Genomic DNA, 24,106 nt, shown 5'->3' on the forward strand with positions numbered 1-24,106 from the left:
CAAGTGTGGTATTTTCATTTGGAATCTGTTGCTGTCAACTCTCAACATGCGGTCCAAAGAGCTGTCACTATTAGTGAAGCAAGCCATCATTCAGAGGAAAAATCAAAACAAACCCATCAGAGAGATAGCTAAAACATCAGGTGTGGCAATTTCAACTGTTAGGTACATTCTTAAAAAGAAAGAACGCACTGGTGAGCTCAGCAACACAAAAAGACCCAGACGAGAGGTAGGTCTATCTGTGTCAAAGTCAACATTCAAGACATTGTACTCAGAGTGAATACAGCCTACATCCTGTGACATCATCCTGTAAGAACTGTATGTACCCTATGACATCATTGCAATGCACGAATGGCTGGGTGTGCAATAGGAACTTCCAGTGGGATTATACAGAGGTGCAAAGGCATGCAAGGCAAAACATATAAAGTCATGGATTGAGGAATAGCATGCAGGACAGAGATGAGTGAGTGAGTGAGTGAGTGATGACAAGAAAGGTTAAGCACAATAGAAATGTAGTTCTAAATAGAAAGGAACTGCCCATGATCCAAAGCATACCACCTCATCAGTGAAGCATGATGGTGGTAGTGTTATGCGTGAGCATGTATGGCTGCCAATGGAACTAGTTCCCCTGTATTTGTTGATGATGCGACTGCTGACAAAAGCGTCAGGATGAATTCTAAAGTGTTATGGGTAATATTATCTGCTGATATTCAGCCAAATGCTTCAGAACTCATTTGAGGCGACTTCACAGTGCAGATGGACAAGGACCTGAAGCATACCGCGAAAGCAACCAAAGAGTTTTTTAAGGCAAATAAGTAGAATGTTCATTTCACTTGGTGAAGACAGTACTGAAGGGAAAATGCCCCAAGAACAGGCAGAAACTAACAGCTGCAGGAGAGGCCCCGCAGAGCATAACCAGGGACGAATATCAACGTCTGGTGATGTCTATGGGTTCGTTCACCTGATTTGAATGTGAATACCCTCAAATTAGAGCTCAAAGTCTGCACTTACAGCACATCTTGATTGTTTCATCTCAAGTCCATTGTGATGGTGCACAGGACCAAAATTGTGAAAATTGTGCAAATGTCCAAATACTTATGGCCCTGACTGTATGTCTGTGTGAGAACAGGTGGCCAGTGTGTACCTGCAGGGAACCTTGCAGCGGGGCGGCTTGGTGCTCCTCTCGCGGCCGCACGGGACGGTTGAGGCTGTGGAGCCACAGGTGCACCTCAGCTGAACCGTCTCTGGACAGGGATAACAACTGCCTGAGAGAGCGAGAGCGAGAGCGAGAGAGAGAGAGAGAGAGATGGAGAGAGAGATGGAGAAAGAGAGACACAGAGATGGAGACAGAGACACAGAGAGAGATAGAGAGATTTCAACTTGTTTAAAGCCATTTACAGAGTTCTCTTGAGGACTGCAAAAGAATTGCCGGACCGCTGTTGATCACCTTGCCTTTACCGTCTTGATGTAACCGATTTGATTGATTGTGTATTTGAAACTACATAGAGATTAATGATCCCATTAAATAATCCTGAACATGTAATGTGTATCATAACAATAACGTCAACTGAGACAATACATGAGTCACTCAGTCTCAACTTAAACACACAAAAACCACTGTCTGTGTGTGTGCTGGTGGTCCGACCTTCTACCTCGTCCCCCATGAAAAGGTCAGAGCAGCCAATCAGCACAAACAAATGATGTGTAATCTTTTCAGCCAATCAGGAGCCCACGGATGAATAAATTATCCCTTATCACCCAATCAATAGCGAGAGGAAGCAGTATATTAATCTGCCACAAAGAGAGGGAAGTCGGTAGGAGCGCACACACCCACGCACTTTATGAAAGGGAATTAATGATGCGACCCAGGAAGCAGAGGGCAACATATATACATGAGTGAGTGTGTGTGTGTATGTGTGTGAAGCTTCTTCTCCATCAGTTCCCGTAGCTCTGATGTTCTCGTTTCGTGCGACATGATTAACGTAAGTCAGCGGGGCCCCACAAACCAGAGCCAGACAATGTGTGCGTTTGCGTTACCTTGGTGACACACGGAGGGACACTTGTGGTTACGACAGCCCAGAGTTCGGCCACAGTTTTGGTCGCAGGGGGGGCAGTTACCGGGGCAACACTGAAACACAGAGCATCATGGGAAAGATTTGAGTCATGATAAGACTCAAAAACAACAATTATTGCAGATAAAAGGACATTCCCGCTAAATTCAGAGATGGTTGTCCACTTATTTCTTGTTCTACTGAACTCATTCTGACAGTCAGCATCTCATAAAATACGTCTGATATATAGAGGCTTAAGAGGTTCAGCAACTCGGGTATGAGAGGAAGAGAATCCGGGAAAATGTTAAAACGTTGCTAAAAGTGTGAAGGGCTCAGCAGCTGTCGGCTGGACCTGCGTGATAACAGAAACCATCAGACAGACGGACCGCCAACCTTTTACCATCAGATTACACATACACAAACACACAGATAGCATCACACTGACATTTACAAACACAAAGCTTCCAGAGCCGTGGAGGCATCAGACTCGCGTAGACACGGGGCCGTGTGTGTGTGTGTGTGTGTGAGTGAGATGGATTTAATGAGGTACGACAACAGCATTGATGAAGCTGCAGGTATTGATGACGTATTGACAGATGGACAGACCTTCCTCCTGCACTGGTGCCTCTGACAGCTTCTGGTTTTGGGACATTTGGAGTCGCACAGGTATTCCTTGTGGCAGGGCATCAACTTCCTGTATTTACCACACCGGCACTCCCTCTCCACTTCCTGGAACACAGGAAGCTCGTTACAATATCTGAACCCAGAGCTGTGAGGTTCTTGAGCAAATGTTGTGTTACTTAGTAGTATAGTGTCTGCTTCCTCTATGTGAGTGTGTGAGAGAGAGACCTGTCTGCAAGTGTCGCAACTCCCTCTGTGACATCTCATTGAGCAGGTGTGTTTTCCACATGCCAGATGACGATCACAAGTATCACCGCACGGTGACACTTCCTCCGTACACGGCAGAGACGACTCTGCAAACACACACACACACGCACACACACACACACACACACACACACACACACACACACACTTACACAAATAGAACAAGAGAAAGTGTTCCCTATTCTTACAGTATTTTGTGTGTGTGTGTGTGTGTGTGTGTGTGTGTGTGTGTGTGTGTGTGTGTGTGTGTGTGTGTGTGTGTGTGTGTGTGTGTGTCTCTCACTGGTCTTGCCGCAGGGACAGGATCTGCTGACAGAGCGTGGACATGGAGGACAAGCTCTATTGTGGCACACAACCTCACAGGTATGATTCCCACAGGAGAGCACTGACCCACACACCTGGGGGGGGGGGATTTACATCATCATATACAACATAATATTCAAGTCCACTTGTAGGCTGTAGTAAGTGAACTACAGTAGTGTACCTGTTTGCAGTTCCACTGGGGGATGGCACAGGGTCTTTGCGTCTCCTCTCGTCCGCACATGCACTTCTGAATGCTCACTCTGGGACAGGAAGAACACTCTGACACACGCAAGGGGGGGAGGGGAGGGGGGAGGGCAAAGTCAGCCTTGTCATCACAACGAGTGCATGCTGTACATGTGTGTGTGCGCGCAGGAGTACCTGAGTGACAAAGTTGTGTGCAGATGTGTTGTTTGCAAGCTAACAACTTCCCACACTGCTGTTGACATGACCAGGCCTAAATACCAACAGGGAGTGGAGACACACACAGTTAGGGTGGAAATCAGGACCAAGTCTCAATCAAGCTGTCAATCATTACAGAGTGACAAGTGACAAGTAGATAGTTTGTCAAATCCAAATCAAATTGTCATCATTAAAAAGCAGTTTGATACAATCTGAACCGGACAAAAACTAAAAGGTTTCAGGGTTAGAGGTTAAACGTACCGGCTATACCGTCTTTAGTCTCTGCTGCCATCTAGTGATGACTGAGTATCAACACAGGACAAGCAGGCTGAATGCCCGAAACATGATTCAATTTAACAACCAAACTAAAATTCTGATCCTCCTCAAAATCTCCACAACACAAAATATCATCAACATCTGTCAGTAACCTTTTGAGTTATCTTGCTAACACACAAACACACAAACCAGGGCAAAAGCATAACCTCCTTGGCGGAGGTAATAATCACTTTAGAACAGATTGTTAGACATATACCTTGTTGCTACAGCGACGGGGGAGGGGCTTGGCTTTGCTGCACAAACAGGATACTGACACCATCTTTGGACAGGGAGGGCATGGACCTGAAAATACACGTTTGCTGGTGTTACTGAGTGCTGAACAATTAATAAACATGAAGATTACATGGATAGTGTGTAATAATTGTGTGTGTGTGTGTGTGTGTGTGTGTGTGGGTGTGTGTGGCTACCGGGGTGACAGAGCAGCAGACAGGTGTGTCCACAGTTGGGCTTGAGTTCATTCTGACACACAGAGCCGCAGGAGTGAGGAACCAACCAGGGATCAGCTGGGGGATCCTGCAGCTTCCCACAGTAACATGTGTACCTGAATGCAACACAAGAGTAGGTTCAGACTGGAGGAGGGCCTGCCACGCCCCCTGCTGGAGGACAGAGGCACTGACTGGATCAGGTGATGATCAGGGGTTTGTATCTCTCAACAACTCCTGACGCGATTCTGCCACTTCATCTGCGGTTATTCCCCACAACTCCCAAACTTTACCCAACAGACATCAGTACTGTGTGTGAGGGTTGATTGATAAGTAGTGAGCCTTCATAATAGGACACAGTGAGCGGGCACTAAAGTGAAATGTAACACACACACACACACATACACATACAAAGAAGCCTACCTGTTGGGGGTGGCGCTGGGTGGATATTCTGCTCGACATTTTGGACTGACGAGAAAAGATTGAAAAACACTCAACCCTACTGGACATCTTAAGCGTTAGCAGCACGTTACATTATTCTGCAAGCTACTGATTGTTTGTTTAGGCAATGAAATCTAAGTTAAACCAAATCAAACACAGAGCTGATCTGCTGACTCACCAGGGCCACGGATGCTGCTTTTGACCAAAGTCTTCGTCAGTGACGGAGGAGACGAGGAAGACCGAATCCTTGGCCCATTTCTGGATACAGGGGAGGTGGAAGAGGGAGAAACAGCTGGAACAACTCCACACCTGGAGAGAGAGAGAGCCAGGGAGAGAGAGAGATGATAGTTGTTGCAAAGGGGTGTAAACAGGAAGCGTGTGTGTGTGTGTGTGTGTGTGTGTGTGTGTCTCACTGGTTGTGTCCTCTTGACAGAAGCAATGCAGATCAGACAGGTGAGAGCTCCAGACTGAAACACATCATTGACGTACTGACCAATCCTGACAAGACCGCTGACATCACCACCTGAGGGAGGAAACTCATTAGCTGGGAGAGCGTCAGCAGAGTTACCTGCTGTTGCCATGGTTACATCCGCCTCACCTGTCTGGTCGGTGTAGGTTGTGAACGTCGACTCGAGGATCTTCCCTCTCTTTCCGTCCTTCAGCTCGGTCTCTACTTCGTTGTCATCGTCAGAGGAGGAGCTTAAGTGGCTCTCGACCAATCGCTGAGCCGTGGCCTGGTTGGACTTCCTGATCTCCTCAAACTTGGATTGAACAATCACACCTGTGCACGACAAACAGAAATTCAAAGCCAACGCAAACTATTTGCATCCTGTGTAATATCCTTCATAAAAGCTCTCCGCCTTGTTTTCAGCTTCAAGCAGCTAAAAGGGTTTTATTCTGAAAGAGCTAACGGCAGTTTGCTGTGTACAGTTGGAAATATTGGATGGGGGGAAATGGGGGAAAATTCATGAACACAAACAAACAACACACACCGTGCTCAGGTTGGGTAGTGGTGATGGGGTTGCTCTTCCCTCCTCTCCCAGCATATCCTACTATGGAAGCTCCTGGCCTCTCTCTCTCCTGCACCGGCCGTGACCTTTCACCTGGACCAACCTGACCCCGGCCACGGCCCCTGCCCTGCTGTCGCCAGGCGGGCTCCATGGCAACCTCGTGTGAACCTTTGGGGGGGTTGAGGGAGACAAAGTGAGTGTTGTGAACACATCAGTTAAGTGCTGGGACCGCAAATACATGAGCTCATCATCTTCTTCCATCAGTCTGGTAATAATACAACAAAGGCTAGAATGTGTGTGTGAGTGTGTTATCTTTTGAGCAAGACAACAAACATGGCTCACGTACTGCACATCCTCGGCCTTCGTAGCAAGCAAACTGGTTAATGTCACCAGTTGTCATTGTCACTAGTTATACCAGAACAGCTCTTTCACAAGTTCTGCTGCTCCTACCCCTTCCTTATTCATTAATTAAATAGACCAAAATCATTTAAACGAGAAGTGATGTTACACGTATGTTCTGACATTTAAAAATTTCATTGGTTTCAGACTTAACCCTTCAATGGCTCCTATAAATCTAGTAGTGCTAGTTGCTAACGCTAACAGCCAAGTTCACATCCACTGCACTTGTAAGACGGCTAGGGAGGCTAGGCTAACTAACTCTTTAACAATTAAACTGTAAATCTGGCGACAACAAACGTCACAAACTGTCTGAGAACTCAGTAACATTTGAGGTGAAAAATGATTTAGAGTTCTCTAGTACACACACCTCTGCAGTCCGCAGCGCTGGACTCCGTTGTGTAATTGACATGCGCACGGCTGCGCGATGCATGATGGTACTAGCAGTACCGGAAGGAGCCGGTTTGTACAGAGCAGAAAAAGTATACGGTCAAAATAAAACTACAAGTCCCGTCGCTCACACAGATACGCGACCAGTGCGACGTGTCAGACAGACTGCAGAGACGTTTCATTCAGAAATTTAATAGACACACGCATATGTTTACACGCAGCAAACTATTAACAAATTACAAGAACAAATTAGATTTTTACATTTTATTTTAATTTAATAGTTCCATTGCTAACAGCAGTCCGATGATTGGTGTTAAAATAAAATGAAATAAAATGAAATAAAATGAAATAAAATGAAATGAAATGAAATGAAATGAAATAGAAAATAATAATAAAAACATAAAAAAATAAAAAAATAAAATAAAGACAGCTGTAGTGGTAAGTTGCAGTGATAGATAATACATTTATTATTTATTTGCATATATTTCAGGTTCAGTTTGAAACTCACTTCATCCTCACATTTAAATTGAAGAAAAAAACCAATAATCTATCTGTCAAATGGTTGTTGTAGCGTATTGACAAAACTAAAATAATTGTTTTAATGAAAATGATCACAAATCTGCACATTATCAGTTAATTGGTGGCAGTGTGTCATTTGTGTAGCTGTCACACTTGTCTCAATAGAAGGGCTATAGTAATTGTGGTGGAAACTGCAGAAACAGGAGTAAAAGGTGAAGTAGTTCTGATATCAGCAGAGGTAATGGCAGTAGAAACAGAAATAATAGCTGTAGTGAAAGTTATACTAGTCGAATTACAGTAGTAGATTTAGCAGATGAATTAGCACAGTTACAGCAAAGAGCTCCTACAGCAAATTAACCTATGACAAGCTGTACTGTGATTGGCTGGATGAGGCTTGACAGAAAGCCGAGCACAAATTCATTCCACATTTTCAGACCAAATATGTAATAATGACCAGACGTGTCCTGGATCAGCGCAAAGGCTCAGAGAAACGCAGAGTGCTGTGGTCGCGTTTGGTGCATCTTTGGTCCTTAGTTTCCCACAAACCATTGTGTTCTGGTCAGCAGTGATGCTTCATGTTTTGTGCTTCATGTAAAGTTTTACCAAGCCCCTCCTCCTTATTTACTTTCCTTCTTCTTTCTCCAGTGTTGGAGGGGGCAGGGCCTCGATCTGGGGTGGTGGCAGTTTCTTCTCCAGCCTGGTGACTCTATTCTTCAGTTTGCTCTGGGTGGCTTCATGCTCTGCCATCAGTCGGGCATAACGCACCTGCAGGGTGTCCAGCATGGTCGTCATCCTATCCACCTTCTCCTCGATCTCTTTGGGGTCGGGGCCCTGTGCTGCCACCTAGAAGCCAAGATAAGTTATTCCAATGTTTTTTTACTTAGGGTAGAAACTAATATCTATTGTGTTCATACTCATCTGAGTTAAATAAGGAGTTTCATGGAATTCCATGAATTTGGAATATAATGCACATTTCCCTAATCTGTTAAAATAAACATGTTGCCCCCCCAAAACAAATTAGTGACAACAATCGATTATTCATACTTTGTCGTTTCTACTCATCATCTCATAAACAAAAAGCTATACGACATCACTGTACCTCCAGGTCCAGCAACCCATCCTTCATCAGAATTTGTCTTCCCTTTTCCTCCAGCAAGGCTTTAGCATCTGGATACTCTGTGAGTGCCTCCATCAGGTCATCTTTGGACAAACAGAAGAGGTCGGAGTAGCCGATGCTTCTGATGTTTGCCGTCCTTCTGTTGCCTGCCTTACTTCCTGTCAGGAGAGCAGAGTTAAGCAATTTGGTGAATGAAGCAAAACGGACATTCTTAAGATGTGATGACAGTAGACACACACACAGATGGCGCTGTTTTCTAATGGATACTAATGATCTCTACCAGATCGTGAGAAAACTGAAAACACCTGAGCTCATGACTTACCCTTAATTGCCAGGATGCTGATCTCGCCAAAATAGCTCCCATCGCTCAGAACAACAAACTGTTTGATGCCATCGTCAGCGACAACTGCAAGCTTTCCCTCCTTGATGATGTACATCTCCCTACCAATGTCGCCTTTCTTGCAGATGTAATCACCTGGGCTGTAGACCTGAGGCTGCAGCTTCAGCACCAACTCCACCAAGAGCCCGGCCTCACAGTCAGCAAAGATACGAACCTGAAGGAAGTCAAAGAAAAGAAAAGTATCAAACAATGATGACAAAGATCCAGGTATGATAACAATCAATGCTGTTTACAATAGCAACATGGCTAAAAATACCTTCTTCAAGGTATCCAGGTGGACATTAATGGCGATCTCGGCTCTCAGTTTGTCAGGCAGGCACTTCAACACCTCCCTTTCATCCACTGCTTTCTTATTGGTCCACAGAAAGTCAAACCACTTGATCACTCGCTTCTCCAGATCCTTAGTCACCTGGAGATAGAAGGTGGTAGGTAGTAGATTGTAAACTTTAAATTTAGGCTGGGTAAAACTCTTGTTTACACTATTAGTAACAAGCTGAAGTCAACAAATGTACTCAAATCGCCACTGCTGCTTCAGGATTCTGTGTGCTCTGCGGAGAACATCAGGTCCTTGTAGTTCCCAATCCAAGTCACTAATGTTAGCCTAACTAACTAATTAACTGACCTTTCGAAAGGTCATGTACTGTTTGATGGCATCAATGCGGGACTGGAAGTCGGCTCTGGCTGCATTCATGTTTGTAATCATTGAACCAACGTTACCAACGATGGTGGCGAAGATCAGCACTCCAACCTGAAGGACAGTGTAATAGAATACAACAGAAAAACCTATTAAGCACCAACTCCTTAAGCACCCTGTCGCTACCTAGCTACCTGTACTAATAAGCTGCGTAAAAATTCACTTGCAAACTTAACATTCTAAAGCATCAGTGCTATCAAGCATATTTAGTGTAAAGTGCACAAGGCAAAGTGAGAAGATGCAGCTGGCACTTTTTGCCTTTTATTTTTTATCATCTAACTGTCTAACCATTCTTGTTTTGTATGAAGAAGCACAACCAATGACTGTATGACTTTACCACTGGTTAAGCCACACCCACCAGGAAGTCTGTGACGACGAAAAGGTACTCAGCATTCTCGACAGGAGGGGGCGTTTCTCCAATGGTAGTGAGTGTCAGTGTGGACCAGTACATACTGTAGGCATACTTCCTAATCAGACGACCAAACTCTGGATCAGATGGGTCGGGATAAACAAACCTGTCCGAACCAAAGCCTGGAAAAGGGTGAAACAACGTGTTAAACTGTTCCGTAACTATCCAACCGAATAAACGTTGGACTGAAACACAACACCCACCGACGGCTTTGGAGAAGGAGTAGTAGAGGCAGGCGTTCCAGTGGATGATGATGACGATGTACATGACAAGGTTGGAGATACGAAGAACGTTGGGGTAGTTAGTCCTGGTCTCTGTCCGCTGGAAGAACTCCATCATCCTACAACAACAACATTCGGCAAATGGAGGACCAACCACTGGGATGCTAAGTTAAGTTTGGCAGTGTGTGGGAATTTAAAATGATTTCAACAATTTAGATGCAGAAGATTGTAGAGGTACTGATTATTGATTGAAGAAAAATGTTGATCGTGTGTCTTCAGTGGAAAAGATCATGTGCCAGTGTTAATATGCAATTTGTCTGTTGTTGAGATCCTTTCTTGATTCATTCCGATACTTTTATTTTGAAATGTTCCTGTATACCTGTTGAACCTGAGGAGCTTGTTGAGGCGGATCTCTGGGTAGTTCAGGCCAAACACGGCGTACAGGACATCAGTGGGCACCATGGAGGCCATGTCCAATTTGAACTGGAAGCTGTTGACGTATCGATCGCGCAGCTTCTGCTCATCCTTCACCAGAAGACCCTGCTCCAGGTAACCTGAACACACAATCACACTTCACCATAACAATCATAACTCCCGAACTGTGTTGTGTGGAGGTTTGAAAAACCATGTCTGGATGAGACGTTGTCTTTTTTAATATTCATTCTCTTTTCTTACTGCATTATACATCAACTCTTGTATAAACAGTGTCACTAGAGGGGCGATCCTTGAAGTTCATACCTCCACCCAGGCCCATACAGTCCTTCAATCATGTCTCCATATCTCAACAATGCAATTTAACTGTAAGGAATATCAAGATTGGAAGAGAAACAAAAACCTGCTTTGGAAAGAGTTTGGTGTGATAAATTTGATGATGTGGATAGAAAAGGAATTTGGATTCTATGTGTAACGGCTCAAAAGTTCTAGACCAAAACATAAATGTGTTAATTACAGCGCCAACATCTGGCCGGCCAGTACCAAACCTAAGCCGTTTCCCTAAATCATGTTCATGTAGGTGGCGCTACAGCAGCACAAGCATGACTGATGTCTTGAGGTTCACACATGAAATCTTTGCGTCTAATCTATCACGTTGTTATATTCACATACAGGATTCATCAAGTATGCCATCAACCAATCAGATTGATCGTCTGTCACTGTGTGGATTAATGCAGATTAACGATTGGTTCAGACCCGTTCTTGTTCTGAAGACCATGTCAGACACGTAGAGTACGTCAGAGACGAAGTCCACGAAGAACCAGAGGAACAGGTAGTCTGTCTGCAGCTCCTCGAAACATGCCCTGAAACACACACACACACACACACACACACACACACACACACACACACACACCACAAAACAATTCAATTTACTTACCTAACAATCATTTTTGTCTTGAGATATTGGGTGTGTGTGCGGTACCTGGCTATACCTGGCTATAATTAGGGTCCAGTTGTACATGACGGGCATTGTGATGATAAACAGCCAGTGATAGTAGGTATTACCTGCTGGATCAATCACTGTGATCTCCTTAGGACTGAACACAATAATCAATAAGTCAAGGTATTACTTCAATAATTAATCTACCGAGATAATTAATCACAGCGGACATAAATCAATGATCGTATGTTGAGTCATCATGAATAAATCAAACCTACGCCTCCTGTTTGGCTTTCTCCTTTTCTTTCTCCTTTTCTTTCTCCTTCTCTTTCTCCTCTTTCTCTTTCTTTTTCTTCTCCTTCCTCTCCCTCTTCTCCTGTTTCTCTTTCCTGGGAGGAGTTGCCCAAAGACATGGATGTCAAAAACATTGAAATCTCTTTATTATTGCAAGGAATCCAGAAAAAAACTAAAACACACAAAGTAGCTTTTTGTCCACTCAGACTTTCTGTAATCTTCAGATCCAAAGAAAGAAAATAAAAGATCAAACTCACTCCTTCTTCTCTTTTTTCTCCTTCTTTTCTTTCTTGTCCTTTTTCTTCTTCTTCTTCTCCTCCCTGAAAGAAGACATGACATACATCATACAGACATAAACTTTGTGTGTGTGTGTGTGTGTGTGGGGGGGGGGGGGCATGTGTATGCTCACTCTTCTTCATTGTTGTTGTTGTTGTTGACGTTGAACAGAGCTCCTGCTGCAAATCTCTGGGAGTCCCTGAAAGAAATCAAACCATCTAAAATCAGCCAATCAGAGGAGAGAGGTTATGAACTAACTCCGTTCCCAAAAAGAGGGAGCGACCCCTAGGGGGGGGGGGGGCGCAGTACCGTAAGAGGAGCGATATGAATAAGTACCGCCTCAGGAAAATGAATGAGGCGATACTTCTTCGTCTCGCTGTAGGAGAATGAGCGTCCAGAACACCGATCAGCTGTCTTGTATTGTTATATATCATCTCCCTCCCCGCCTCAGACCCTCAGGACCAGCTATCATTACCTGCATGGCAACATACAGGTACAACAATTGTGTTACTTTCTGACACTCACCTGTCCACCTCCTTGACCTCTCCAGGCTCCTCCCCCATGTCCCCCATAACAGCAGCTGGAGAAGATAACTTGAAGATGGTGGGCGGGGCAAACGGGCCAACCTTTGCCATTTCCTGTCTGGAGAAAAAGTGATGGACTGGTTTTTATGATGATTTCTGTCAGTTTTTTGTGGGAGTTTCTTTAGAATCATATTTTGCAGGAGATTTATCTTCTATAATTGATCATTTATGATTAATATCGAATGTTGCTTTCTTGATCAGATTGTATTGATATCTATGAAGGCCCTGCCCTCTATTCTATTATCACCCTACTCACCCGTCCACTGATAATCTGTTGCTCGTCCTTTACACAATTTACATCCACCGAATGCCCATCAAAGTTCTCGCCATGGAAACCGCAGCCTGTGCCTTTAAATCCGGATGAAGTTTAGATTCCAGCGGGGAAAATTAAGAAAAGAGGGCAGATGGATGGAGGCAAGGAGAGACGGAGAGACAAAGGTTTTCTTGTCTCTCACTCCCTGACACAGATAAAAGGATTAGCGGAGGATGAGACGCTGAAATGCCTGTCTCACCTTAACCCATAGGTGGCGCTACGTACCTGACTGCTTGTTCAGTGCTTTGGAATCTCCCTGCCAATAATTGCTAACGGAACAAATCAAATAGAGAAGAAAAATCTCAATTCAACCAAATGAAAGCACAACAAAATTATTTCCAACTATTTAGAAACGTGGCGAGGGCCAAAGGAAATATAAAGGTAAATGTAAGACGTATGTATGTAAATGAATGTATTTAAATTTAATCTAATCTTGTTTTTATTTCCAGGCAAGAGAAAGAGAAAGAAAGAAAGAGAGAGAGAGAGTGAGAGAGAGAGAGAGACAGAGACAGAGAGAGAGAGACAGAGAGAGTGGAGGAGCAGATTACTGACATGGCTTCAGCTTTCTGTTGATCCTGCTGAGTCAGCAATCTCACCTAATACCACACACACACTCGCACAGAGACATATACTCACAACCGGCAACAGACAGACACAAATGAATATACATGCATAAACACACACTCACACTGAGGCACACACACAGTCTCTTCCTGTGAAACCCTGAAACTACAGCAGATCTCAGCTTCACTCTTCAGTAAGACTGAAATAATAAAACACATAATAAAAGCATCACAATGACTTTATTAACAGTAAAATGTTTGTTGTATCTGAAATCGCTCATCATCTCCCTCTCTCTCTCTCTCTCTCTCTCTCTCTCTCTAGTTCAGAAGTAATGCTCAGTTGTGACCTCTGCAATGTCGATGTCGTCATGCTCTTCATCCAATCCCTGTTCAGCCTGAGCAGATGAGATTGTTGTCAAGGAGATTGGTAGCTCCTCATGTCAGGTTTCGAGAAAATGGAAATATTTTTTTGCTGATACCAACAATGATCAATGGAATGTTTAATGGTCTGAAGACTTTGTTACCCGCCCGTCCAGTAAAAACTCAGTTCTTGTTCACGCATCTATTTTATAGATATCAGCATACAGTATATCCTGCATAACCCCGCCCACTTTCTATCTGAGGGGGTGGAGCCAAGATGAGTGAAGTCTGTGTGTTGGTGTGTAACGGAGAGTCTGGAGCAGGAGCCAGGAGCAGAGTGCAGATGCAGTATGGGCAGAAGACCACTTGGTGGCAGACCAGTCTGCGTCGGTGGGAGGGGTTGCTTCGGCGGGCATGGGTGTGTCAGTGGGCGGGGCTGTCGTAGGAGTTTTAGCTGCAAAATCCAAAGATAACATATAATAACAATTAAAACAATTAAAATGATCCTCATCAGAATGAAGAGTAGAAGGTTGAGGGTTCCATGAACTGACCTGTGACAGACAGCTGGAGACTCTCCATAACCGCTGATGAAATCCGCAGGTTTGGAAGAAGTTTTGTTGGTGTTACAGTGCAGAGTGACAGCAGCTCCCTCCATCACAGGGAGGACTAGACTCTACAAGACCACTGGACCAGCTGAACACAAAGAGGAACTAGGACAGACACAATCTCAGCAACTTTAAGGTTCAGGTTCAGAGCTCAGAACTTATCAATCAACCCTTGTATAAATTCCTCTGTGTTTTAGACTGACTCTTTTTCACCACATCTATGTGTTGTTTTAATGTCAGATATGAATGAATTCACTGTAGGTTCTAATGATGGAGGATGTTTAATGATCTTACCAGTAACAGTGATGTCGATGGTGTTACTGGTTTCTCCATGGCTGGTCTCACACCAGTAAACTCCACTGTCACAGGTATGTGCTAATGCTAATGTTACAAGAAGAACGCTGCCATGGCTCTTCCTAGTCTGCACACTTTGTCCTTGTCTCCATGCTAGTGGTCCTCTTCACCTTCACATCAGGAAGAACCCCACCCACCCTCACCATGGACTGTTCTCCCTGCTACCCTCTGGCAGGAGGATTTGCAGCATCAGGAGCAGAACAATCTACAACAGCTTCTTCCCCCAAGCCATTAGACTCTTAAAGTCAACATAACCCCTCTCACCTCCAAGCAATCCGTCCCCCATACTCATTCATTCCATTTTAATTCTATTTATTGGTGCAATAATTCAATTTATTCTGTGCAGTCTATATGTAGCATAGCAATCCCCTACTCTTAACATCCTGTTGTACATATATGTCTATATATATTTTGATACAGTATATATTTATATCTGCATTATTAATTGTTTTTGCCAATCTGCCTAAATGCTGTAATCACAGGTGGTTTTATGAATGATTCTCTTCTTAACTATTTTATCAATCAATTCCTTTTGAAGTGAAAGTCTATCAAAGGTCCAATTGTCAAAAGTGGAATGATAACGAGATGAGTCGTGATATCCTGGAAATTTGGACACACAATCTCACAAATTAACAAGACGGCAACTCCATGTGTGTTGTTCAATTAGGACATTAGTTACACCAGAGTCATTTAGCCTCTAAGCAATCTTTATTTGTGTAGCCTTGCTGTTTGGCGAGGTCACAGATCACACGCAGTACCGCGGCTTAGTCATGAAATGTCTCCATGCCAACGGTTTCAGACACTTTGAAGCAGCGATCAAATGGTCCCCTTCATGTTGTGCCTGTCACGTGATAGCAGGAAATCTACGGCGTCAGGGAGGAACTGCGCCCCACGGCCTGATACTGCCGCTGTAATTTACATGTTTACATTGAACATTGGAAGCTCTGAAGAAGATAATAGATCTGAAGAAGATAATAGAGACCATTGCTATACATGATGCGATGTCAAGTTTCACATTTCTACATCATACAGCTATAACACCAATACAGATGCATGTCAGGTTGTCAAAAGAATTAACTGTTAGTGTTTTAAAAAAGTAACAGTAAAAACTATATTTTTAGTTCTATTTGCATTTGTTGACATGAGAGTGAATGACAGTCTTACAGATTTTACACGATTACAATCACTGTTTTGTCATCTCATCATCTCACATCACATTCATGCTGAAATGTTTATAATATTTGTGCGTTCCGATGAAACAGAGCGTGGTGTCCCGCCCTGCGCCTCTCCATCATTTAGACCAGGGCTGTCAAACTCATTTTAGTTCGGGGCCACATTCAGCTCAATTTAGATTCAAGTGGGCCGGATTAGTAAACTCATAGCATAATAACCTATTTATGGGTGTAAATGGACAACTCCAAGTTTTCCCTTTGTTTTAGTGCAAAGAAGTACAGGTTCATGTTGCAAATGTTTACTTTTATTTAACTATCTTTTTACAAAACATATGATGAACAACCTGAAATTTCTTAACTCAGTGGTTCCCAAACTTTTTCTGAAGTGCCCCCCTTCTGTAGAGAAGAATATTTTCACTGCAGCTGTTGGACTGACACTTTTCAATGTCCGGCTCCAACCTATATTTTGTGTTTATTGAGGCTCACATACTGTAGGTAGGATGTGGCAAAGGAAGGAGTGTGGCCATGGCTCTTCTACCTAGCAGTGGGTAATCGTTCATTCTCCTGCGTTGTTAATAATACTAATTGGATAAATCCCTCACAACTTGTAACGCTAACTAACGGCTAGCCACGCTAACGATGCGTCAGACCAGCTGATTTTTTAAAAAACAAACAATTGATAAGGATACAAATACATGGCACAATAATGTTATCTGGATGCTCATTCTCCGGCTGCGATATAAAGTAGTATGGCCTCATTCATTTGCCTGAGGCGACACTTGTTCGTATAGCTCCTCTTCCCATCGCGCACCGCAATAGCGCTGGGCCCCCCACTTCGGGAACCACTGTCTTAAGTAAAAACAACTCCAATTTCACCAATAACAATAATAACAATAAGGTAAATATAAGACAACTTGTCAAGATCTAGAAATGATTTTAAATGTACATACATTTCCACATCTGTGTAAATGTGAACTGAACTGACTCACTATCCATGGATAACTCCAAAAAAGTCTTGGAGGGACATAGAGAGTTTATTCTGCCTCAACAGTTACAACACTATTGCACAACAATATAGGAGAGAAATAATAATAATTAATAAAAATGTGCTTACTATATGGAGAGAAATTAAAGCGAAATCGTAATAAATAAGTAAAAGGCAAAATATTCAAAGACATTTCCAGAACAAACACGCAGCATTTACTGAAAAGTACAAAGCAGGAAATTACCGTAAAGTAGCGATTTGGATACCACTATGGAAAGCTGGGGAGAGCAAGATCGATTTGAGAAGATCGTAAGGCACGGAAAGCCGTTCATAGAAATTACATGAAAGAATCATTTACTAAAATATCCGAGAATCTATCCTTGGAAAATCACCTTTGTTAAACGCTGATCTGACGCTTATGTGGAAACGCTGCATTTTGGTGGCAGGATGCCGTCACTTCGCGGGTCACAAAATCGACATGCGGGAAATGTAGTTTATGGACAATTTACGCTTAAATGCTCTTTGCTCTCGCGGGCCACATGAAATGACGTGGCGGGCCGGATTTGGCCTGTGGGCCTTAGGTTTGACACCTATGATTTAGAAGCACCGATGTCGTGTCAACTGATCTGACCAGGCAAAGTTCTTCTTGCATCGCTCACACCAGTACGGTCTCTCGCCGGTGTGGACACGTTGGTGCCTGGAGAAATATGATGAAGAGATGAATCGCTTTGGGCAGTGCTGACACTTGTAGGGTTTGTCCCCCGTGTGGAAGCGCAAGTGTTCCCGGTAGGAGACATAATGAATGAAACGCTGGCAGCAAATTTCACAGCTGTACAGTTTCTGCCCAGTGTGGACGCGCTCGTGTCTTGTGCAGCCTGATGATGAACTGAAGGTTTTGTCGCAGAATTGGCACTGGAAGGGTTTCTCCCCGGTGTGGATACGTTTGTGTCTCCTCAGGTTCTCTAACTGAGTGAAACTGTTGCCACAGAGCTCACAGCGGAACAGTTTCTCTCCCGTGTGGATACGATGATGTCTCCTTAGGTTCTCCAACTGAACAAACGTTTTACCACACTGCTCACAGCAGAACGGTTTCTCTCCGGTGTGTGTACGCTGATGAACTTTCAGGTTGTGCTTGGTTGTGTATGTTTTTTCACAGTGTGGACAGATGAATGGTTTCTCTCCGGTGTGTGTTCGCTGATGAGCCTTCAGATTTTGGGATCGGGCAAAGGTTTTGTCACACTGCTCACAGCGGTGAGCTCTGGCTCTCTGAGAGAGAGAGAGAGAGAGAGAGAGAGAGAGAGAGAGAGAGAGAGAGAGAGAGAGAGAGGGAGAGAGAGGCAAATAGGGAGTGTTTTCGTGAGCTGCAAGTCCCATCTGCTAATAAACACACATTGTGAGTTTAACAGGAAGCTGCAGAATCCTACGAAATCACACCAGGGAGCGAGCGGCGGTGCTCGTTTTCACCTCTGAACTCATTTTCATCCCACTCAGTTGTACTGAAAAGTGCTGAAGTGACAGTGTTTCTCTCCTCCTTCACCAGAGGCTCCTCAACTCTGACATCATTAAAGAGAGACAGTCATAAGCATCAACAATATTATATCCACAGTTGAAACCATGAAACCAAGAATGTGATTGGCTGAAACTATGTGATGAAATTTGGGTTGTGGTAAATTGTTAACTAAATCCTTATTGAAAATATGTCTTCCTTTCTGCAAAGGTCTGAAACGAGATGAGACATAAAAATAATAAGTATGGCGCAAAACAGAGCGTAGGCTTACCAGGGGCTCTATCTGCTGGCCACTAAACGCAACAGCACAACAGAGCTGAGTGAGGCAATGTTCATTGATGAGGCATAATCAAGGCGAGAAGTAAAATGTTGAAAGATATTTATTATGTTTATTTGCCTAAAATAGCAGAAGTCAATAAATCTCATCCGGTGCGTTTTTTCACCGCACAAAAAACCCCAATGACAAACACTGTTTATTGTGGGGCTGTTATTTACGTTACTATGAGTGGAACTTGTAACATAATTACCGTAATGAGATACTTAGTTAGGTTTTCCTGAACAGACGAGATAACAATATAATTTGCATCACACAATTTTTCCATGTGTAAGATCTACTGGAACGTAATTATAAGATAAAGAATCATGAAAATCAATCAGCAAATTGTATTTACCGATTGTGATTCCAGCTGCGATCTCATCTTGTTTACAACGAAGAAGCGATTTGAGCTTACAGGCGTGTTGCTATGACAACTACTCCAAAGAGCGTTTCGAATAACCGCCCCAACGATTGAACGCGCTTAAATCTCTGATCCACGCACCGTGGATCACCGCTGGGCCCGCAGGTCCTCGCGCAGGCGCCGCAGTCATCCACGCGCTTGGTGGTGGATTCAGTACTCAGGGCAGCCTCCCTGAAGCTGCCGAATTTCTGCGTGGCGTAGCTCTGATCCAATCGCTCCTCAACTGACCTGGAAACAGATCCAATCCACCATCTTCAAGGACGTACTAAAGCCCTAACCCCTCATGCTTCCCCGGGGAAGCAAGAGGCAGGAACACACGTTTCGCTGATCAGAAAGACACGCCCCCATAAAAGCAAGTCTGTTCAAGATTGGACATTTGGGACACCACCGCCACAATACAACAAAAACGACCAAACCATAACCATAACTGTCATGTATCGTCAACAAATTTCTTTTCACAACTATTTTTTATTTCATAATTTTTAATCAAGTTATATGTAATGCATAAATGGCAACATAATATAATATAAGCATTACTGAGATCATTTCTATGTCAGACAATACATAGGAGAGGCACAGAAGAACACTACAAAGACAAAAAGAACATTTCCACAAGTGAGGTCCACACAGGATCAGACACACCAGTTCTCTTCAGGCAATGGCCCTAATGTCTCCTGCAGTGTATATATATATATGTATATATATATATTAAAAAAATGTTTAACATTTTCAGTATTTAGTTCCAGCCCATCAGATTGTTTGAGAGAAACAGCAAGGTCACTGGAAAGACCTGATTGAAGGTCAGAAAGATCATTTCCAATTAAGTTGTAAGCCTAACTGAAACAGGAAAAACGCACATTGTAACATGACCATTTGTACAGGGCACTTTCAGGCCATTTCCATAACTTCATTCCTATAATAATTTTAAATGTTTAAGTGTAAAAACTAAAAACTCATTATGTCAAACAAATGAAATACAGCATTAATAAACAAGTTCTCAAGGAAAACACTTAGTTGAAAAGCACAGAGAAATATGTCACACAATGCAATTAACATACATGAATATGAAGAGTAATTCTTACAAATCTAATTAAACTACGCTATCTATGAATATAGTAACGAGCAAATTCCATAGGTAGTACTGAACATGTTTGTTATACTGCAGCGATCACTTGAGCTGCACAGCCATGCTGGTGTCTCTTCAAATGATGTGACTTGCTGAAGTTTTTCCCACAGCGGTCACAGCAGTATGGTTTCTCCCCAGTGTGGACACGGCGGTGACTGGAAAGGTGTGATAAACTTCTGAACATTTTAGCACAGAACTGACACTCATATGGTTTCTCACCAGTATGGATTCGCATGTGCATTTTGTAAGATTGTTGTCTAATGAAATCCTTCCCACACAACTCACAGGTGTATGGCTTCTCTCCAGTGTGAATACGCTCATGTACTAAACAGGCAGTTGACTGATTAAAGGTTTTCTCACAGTATTTGCATTTAAACGGTTTCTCTCCTGTGTGTATGCGCTGGTGAACTTTCAGTAGGTAGTGCCGACTGAAAGAACTGCCACACAGGTCACAGCTATGTTCTTTCTCTCCGCTGTGTGTTTTCTCGTGACTCTTCAGATAGCTTGCTAATGTGAATGATTTGTCACACTGTTTACAGCTATACAATCGTTCTACAGAGTGGATTCTCTGATGCAATTTTAACAGTTTTGAGGTTGCGAATGTTTTGAAACAAAGCTCACAGCAGTGCAACTTCTCTTCAGAGTGTGTTTTCTCATGATTTTTTAGATAGCTCATTTGAGAGAATGCTTTGTCACACTGCTGACAACTATACTGTTTCTCACCAGTGTGAATGTGCTGATGTAGTTTTAGGTAACTTGACCTAGTGAAAGTTTTCTCACACTGATCACAGCTGAACAACTTCTCTGTAGTGTGAACTGTCTGATGATATTTCAATTGCTGTAATTGTGTGAATGATTTGTCACATTGTTGGCAACTGTACGGCTTCTCACCAGTGTGAATGCGCTCATGAGTTCTTAGGCTACCTGACCGGCTGAAACATTTCCCACATTGATCACAGCTATATGGTTTCTCTCCAGTGTGGACAGTTTTGTGTTTTTTAAGTCCATTTAAGGATGCAAATGTTTTCTCACACACATCACAGCTATATGGTTTCTCCCCAGTGTGAATTCGCTCATGATCTTGTAGATGGGATAATCTTGTGAATGGTTTGTCACACTGCTGACAGCGGTGAGTTCCAGGTGCCGTCGCCACCTTCTGCTTCTACAGCAACAGAACAAGAGAAATAATGAAGTTAAGAAGTGACATGAGCTAAATATTACGAAATCCTATAATGCAAAGACAAACTGACTTATGATATTAGACACATATGTTTTGGTCAAAGTCCCACAGAGTGCAAAGAATATAACATATTTACTACAATAGATGTGGTTGTGATGTTAATACGAAGTTGAAAAGCTTTGTGCAGGGTATGTGCTCCAAGTTAGTCAGTCTGCGCATCAACATGCACCCTAACCTTTTATTATACTACGACTCAGGCAATATATTCTTGCCTGGTGTCCGAGACTTCTCATAATTGTTTTTATGAAAGGCAGTCAAATTTTGGATCAGTGAAAAAATGCAAATATTTGAGTCTTTGATGTGGTAATTAGGACCAGCAATAACACATTTGTCAACTTCAACTTAGTTTGTAAAACATGTTTTGAGAACAGATGAAAGAAGCTGGTGCTTCGTGTTTGTGCTGTGCTGTTGGAGGGTGAACTTTCCACTTACTTTAATGTGCACAGGTTGGATAAATGGATGCCAAGGTCCTAACAAGCAAGGCCAACTTCCATGAGAAACTTAAGAAATTTCAATCATGGGGGTGTGAGCGAGGAAGATGAAGATAAGGGATCCAGCACTGATATTTGTTCTCACCTCTTGTGAAGAACTCATTTTTACTCCGCACATGTGTCCCGAACAGGGTAAAAAATAGCTGAGTGTTTCTCTCCTCCCTCTTCAGACATTCATCAATCAGCTCTGACATAATCAAACAGAGACAGTGTGTTAGTGTCATTATTATTAGTGTCAATTACTGACACCAACTTAACTACTACCGTTACAACTGATAACTGTCGACAACTAACAAACATTGACAGAAAGTGTTCTTCTAGCAGCTCGATCACATCCCCACACTGTTAAAATCAGTTTCACTTTTTACCAATCATTGCTAAAAAAAAAGTAAGACTTTTACATTTTCAGCTATTGGGTCAAAAAACATAGTTATTGAGATGTTTCCATCATTGTGTAATAGATAAAGCAAAACTCTTAAGCAAAGCACTTTGTGTTCAAGTAATTGATGTGACAACTAGAAAGCTTCTTTTTCTGACATGGCTAGTGGCCACTAGCATAACATGAAACCATTACACTGCAGCATTTTAATCAAAATAGTCTTAGAAAAACGTATAACCTTAAAACTGTGAGATATTGTTTTTAACCCATTTATTGCAGCTGTACTTGATAGGTTATATGTATGTCAAATGTAAGACAAGACAAAATAAGTGTAGTGGGATAGGAATCAGGCAGAAGGTTCTAATTACATCGATAACACTATAATATTACTGTAAGATATTGGGATACTTCATTACGATGGTTATCTTTTTTTCTATGCAAGCTAGGGTTGATGATTAACTGTTACCTTATATTTTCTGCTTGAAATCAAATTGGGTCGTACAATTGTTTGACATTCTCCCCAAAGCTCCCCCAGCCCTAATAAACTGCAGGTGGGTGTGGCTCGAACCTTACAGGAGTCAAAGCTTCTTCTGAGCCTTGGGTCACTGCATCAAATGTTAATAGTCTGTAAACAATACAAACACCACACATATGTTCAGAATTAACTCTCAACTAGGCCTCGTGAAGGAAATTAAGTCACAATGCTCTTACGAGTCTCGTCGCCTTCGGAGCTTCAGTGGACAAGCAGTCCCCCCCGTTTCCACTCTCTGTGCTAAGCTAGGCTAGGCTCTGTGCTAAGCTAGGCATTCGACTGGTCTGGTATCTTCTGCTGTGACTCTGGATAAAAAGGCGAACAGAGGAAAGCTTCACAACGACCACATCAACAAACCTGTGCCGCAGTGAGCGCAGTGTTAGCCTGTTAGCACACGCGCTAAAACGGCACAAAGTGAGTAACGATGAGCCGCAGAAAGCCGCTGAACTGCGCCCAGCTTAACAGCTTCAACCCGGTGCTCTCAGTTACTAACAGACACAGAGGGGGCATAAAGACGCCGCGTATTACCTCCCTTTTCTTTGTTTACGTCTCTGTTTTCGCCTCAACGGACATCCGCCATTTTGATTTGCAATCGTGGGTCATCTAACAGGCGGAACTAGCCGAAGCTTCCATATCTTCGGAAAGTTCCGGACAACGTTATTCTCTAATTGTGTTTTAAACGTTATTTTTTTTTATTGTGAACTGTGTCTACGGATAGCAATCAAAACTATTATTTTGATACACACAACTTTCTTACTAAATATCACCATGATGATTAGTGAATGTTTAATGTATAATAATAATAATCATCATACACACATGCATAATGTCATGCTGAGGAAACAATCAGTTTCAATAATCAGAAATCAATAATCCAGTTGAAGGCAAAAAGGTAAATACAGACAAAAGGGACAGTCTACTTACCCTCAGCACAAATAAATAAATTGGTCAAAAATTTCTCCTAAGTATTTCCATAGTTAAAAATGTAATATTTATAAACGGTATATATTTAAATGTTATTGCTTTCCATTTGAGATTTTGATATTGTGTGTTCCAAAATGCTTCTTGTGCTGTTGCCTCTGGTGTGTAGCCCGGGGTTGACATTGCAGACATTACAGCACAAACATGCTGGTGTAACCTAATACTATCTATTTTCACAAACTTTGCAGTACATATTTGACTGAAAACATAAACAGCCATCTGAGTGGTAAAGGGTTGCT

At 42.8% G+C, this 24,106-nt stretch overlaps 4 protein-coding genes across 7 annotated transcripts in view; all 4 read right to left on the reverse strand.

The window, feature by feature from the left end:
- Window positions 1-6,665, reverse strand: part of nfxl1 (nuclear transcription factor, X-box binding-like 1) — a 13,047-nt gene extending 6,382 nt beyond the window's left edge. Inside the window, exons 1-15 of the mRNA XM_076163103.1 lie at window positions 6,614-6,665; window positions 5,830-6,015; window positions 5,436-5,618; window positions 5,251-5,360; window positions 5,016-5,146; window positions 4,820-4,864; window positions 4,382-4,515; window positions 4,171-4,256; window positions 3,618-3,693; window positions 3,421-3,518; window positions 3,220-3,334; window positions 2,898-3,022; window positions 2,655-2,777; window positions 2,035-2,125; window positions 1,142-1,262 (exon numbers count right to left, since the gene is read on the reverse strand). Coding sequence (XP_076019218.1) covers window positions 1,142-1,262; window positions 2,035-2,125; window positions 2,655-2,777; window positions 2,898-3,022; window positions 3,220-3,334; window positions 3,421-3,518; window positions 3,618-3,693; window positions 4,171-4,256; window positions 4,382-4,515; window positions 4,820-4,864; window positions 5,016-5,146; window positions 5,251-5,360; window positions 5,436-5,618; window positions 5,830-5,998 — 1,607 coding nt within the window. The 5' untranslated portion in view covers window positions 5,999-6,015; window positions 6,614-6,665. The remainder of the gene's footprint in view (window positions 1-1,141; window positions 1,263-2,034; window positions 2,126-2,654; window positions 2,778-2,897; window positions 3,023-3,219; window positions 3,335-3,420; window positions 3,519-3,617; window positions 3,694-4,170; window positions 4,257-4,381; window positions 4,516-4,819; window positions 4,865-5,015; window positions 5,147-5,250; window positions 5,361-5,435; window positions 5,619-5,829; window positions 6,016-6,613) is intronic.
- Window positions 6,666-7,773: 1,108 nt separating this feature from the next.
- Window positions 7,774-14,337, reverse strand: cnga1b (cyclic nucleotide gated channel subunit alpha 1b). The gene is made up of 16 exons (XM_076162961.1): window positions 14,310-14,337; window positions 14,125-14,212; window positions 12,464-12,580; window positions 12,072-12,137; window positions 11,920-11,982; window positions 11,647-11,757; window positions 11,421-11,525; window positions 11,182-11,288; window positions 10,373-10,547; window positions 9,976-10,112; window positions 9,722-9,894; window positions 9,292-9,417; window positions 8,926-9,078; window positions 8,592-8,823; window positions 8,252-8,427; window positions 7,774-7,995 (listed from the first exon to the last, which is right to left on the reverse strand). Exons 1-16 carry the CDS (start codon window positions 14,335-14,337, stop codon window positions 7,774-7,776), a joined length of 2,079 nt encoding a protein of 692 aa, XP_076019076.1.
- A 3,134-nt stretch (window positions 14,338-17,471) lies between these two features.
- LOC143010586 (uncharacterized) lies at window positions 17,472-19,403 on the reverse strand. Its single transcript, XM_076162962.1, has 4 exons — window positions 19,397-19,403; window positions 19,200-19,341; window positions 18,653-18,674; window positions 17,472-18,140 (listed from the first exon to the last, which is right to left on the reverse strand). Exons 1-4 carry the CDS (start codon window positions 19,401-19,403, stop codon window positions 17,472-17,474), a joined length of 840 nt encoding a protein of 279 aa, XP_076019077.1.
- A 185-nt stretch (window positions 19,404-19,588) lies between these two features.
- On the reverse strand, window positions 19,589-23,515 carry LOC143010714 (uncharacterized). 4 transcript variants are annotated; one of them, XM_076163210.1, is made up of 4 exons: window positions 23,415-23,493; window positions 22,821-22,979; window positions 22,061-22,162; window positions 19,589-21,406 (listed from the first exon to the last, which is right to left on the reverse strand). In XM_076163210.1, the coding sequence occupies exons 3-4, from the start codon at window positions 22,091-22,093 to the stop codon at window positions 20,273-20,275; spliced, it is 1,167 nt and encodes a 388-aa protein (XP_076019325.1). In that variant the 5' UTR covers window positions 22,094-22,162; window positions 22,821-22,979; window positions 23,415-23,493; the 3' UTR covers window positions 19,589-20,272. The 4 variants fall into 4 exon arrangements, with proteins under 4 accessions (XP_076019325.1, XP_076019326.1, XP_076019327.1 ...); XM_076163211.1 differs by lacking the exon at window positions 23,415-23,493 and adding an exon at window positions 23,066-23,237; XM_076163212.1 differs by lacking the exons at window positions 22,821-22,979; window positions 23,415-23,493 and adding an exon at window positions 23,244-23,408.
- Between the last annotated feature and the right edge of the window lie 591 nt (window positions 23,516-24,106).

Source organism: Genypterus blacodes, unplaced genomic scaffold (assembly GCF_046128005.1).
Source record: "Genypterus blacodes isolate CSIRO-AG114 ecotype Tasmania unplaced genomic scaffold, CSIRO-AGI_Gbla_v1 ptg000129l_1, whole genome shotgun sequence".
NCBI lineage: Eukaryota > Metazoa > Chordata > Actinopteri > Ophidiiformes > Ophidiidae > Genypterus > Genypterus blacodes.